General features: G+C 51.0%; 1 protein-coding gene across 1 annotated transcript in view; it reads left to right on the forward strand.

The window, feature by feature from the left end:
- The window catches only part of PPTG_21018 (hypothetical protein), a gene marked incomplete at its 5' end in the record, with an annotated part of 7,325 nt that overhangs the window by 534 nt on the left and 4,809 nt on the right, over positions 1-1,982 (forward strand). The window contains one exon of the mRNA XM_008895470.1: positions 680-1,878. Within this exon, the coding sequence (XP_008893718.1) occupies positions 680-1,878 (1,199 nt within the window). The remainder of the gene's footprint in view (positions 1-679; positions 1,879-1,982) is intronic.

The following is a 1,982-nucleotide window of genomic DNA, read 5'->3' on the forward strand; positions in this document are numbered from 1 at the left end:
TTAAAGTAATGTGGAAACAGTACTGTCGTCAAAACCTCGTGCTTCGACTCATTGGGTGCTCTGAACTGGCAGTCTTGGATATCATACTCCGTACTTCGAAGTAGTATGTAAGAAAGCGGATTCATATAGGATAACGACAAGCTAATGACAAACCACACCAACCCAATTTGGTAGCGAAACAACGAAAACGAACTCACACCACTAGTACAATCTGCTACTTGGGAAGAGCAGTAGGTTTGATTCGTCTCTCTTTCATGCAACCAGACTTATTACTAGACCTCTAAAGCTGTAGTGGTGTATCTTTGGCTGGTCCACCACCAAATGCAGTGAGTACGCTTTGGTCTGTTGTAGCAGCTGAACACGTCCTCTCCAGAAGCTTAGTTGAACAGTTCCTATACACACTCCTTTAGAAACCTGACAACTTGTAGGATATAAGTTCTCGTTGATTCATGACGCTGTTTTAGTTCCTCGCTGACACTTTCGGGCTTCTGGCCCAGAGTCTGGGCGCCGTCATTTTGACGTAAGCACGGGTCCGAATTCAAGGACGTTGAGTCGACATCGCATTTCAACGATGCTCAGGTTGAAGTTATCCACTTGTTCCTTGTTTTTAACCAATCCCATGTCGGATACCATGCAAAACTGTTTAACATCCTCTGCTTGGGTAAACGTGTCATTTCAGTATTCGCGTCCTCGGTGTCAACCAGCCCCATGATCTTCCGCTCCCGCCTCCCCACGTTACCCATTCCGGACGACGCTTCCATCTGGAAAGTGGTCGAGGATCATGCACGCACCATCGGGAACAAGAAGGCCTTCATCTGCGGCATCACAGAGAGGTCCCTCACCTTCGCAGAGCTACTCGAACAGGCGAAAAAAGTCTGCGCAGGACTCGCGGCCAATGGCCTCAAGAAGGGCGACATCGTGATCCTGCACTCTTTCAACTGCCTCGAGTACGTCGTTGTATTCCTAGCGCTCAACCGCCTCGGGGCCATCATATCCCCGTCCTCGCCACTTTTCAATGGCAAGGAACTGGCTGACCAGATCGAGATTGCTGAAGCTGCTGCAGTCATTTCGCACAAGAAATTCGCCAAAGTGGCAGTAGAAGCCGCTGGACTACGACGTCTGCCACTCTCGCGAGTGTATACACTCGGTCAAGCTGAGGGTCCTTCGGGTCTTAAAACCATTGAAGGCCTTATCGCACAGAACCTGCCGTTCCCGAATATCCCTCCAATTGATACGAACCAGGTAGTGACACTACCGTTCTCTAGCGGCACTACTGGTCGTCCTAAGGGCGTGGAGTTAACGGCACGTGCAATGTATGCGTGTGGACTCCTACCGGCGTACCGTGAAGCTGATCTCGAGTACGTGTTGGGTATGTTGCCGTTCTTCCACATCATGGCTACAATGATCTTCCATGTAACCCTCTACAAAGGTGTAACCATGGTAGTGTTACCCGGGTTCGACCCTGAAACTTTCCTGCGCACTGTGGCGAAGTACAAGATGACCAAGTTGAACCTCGCCCCGCCCCTTGTCACGTTCTTGGCTAAACACCCGATCGTAGACAAGTACGACCTCTCTCATGTGACTCATGTGAACTCAGGGGGAGCACCTTTGGGTAAGGAGGTGGAGCACGCAGTCATGCAGCGATTGGGCATCCGAGTGCTGCAAGGTTACGGTATGACGGAGTTTGCTGGTTGTGCTACCAGCTCGTACCCGACAACGTACCGTGATGGTGCGTCCGGTACGCTGCATCCGAACACGGAGTTGAAGGTGAAGGACCTTGAGACGGATGAGGATCTGGGCGTGAATCAGACTGGAGAGCTGCTGTTCCGTACCCCCGCACTGATGAAGGGGTACTACAAGAACCCTGAGGCAAATCGGGTTACGTTCACTGCAGATGGCTTCGTCCGCACCGGAGATGTTGGGTACATTGATGAGGATGGCTACATCTTCATCGTTGATCGACTCAAGGAGTTGATCAAGTA

This window comes from Phytophthora parasitica (genome assembly GCF_000247585.1).
Source record: "Phytophthora parasitica INRA-310 unplaced genomic scaffold supercont2.3, whole genome shotgun sequence".
In the NCBI taxonomy this organism is placed as follows: domain Eukaryota; phylum Oomycota; class Peronosporomycetes; order Peronosporales; family Peronosporaceae; genus Phytophthora; species Phytophthora nicotianae.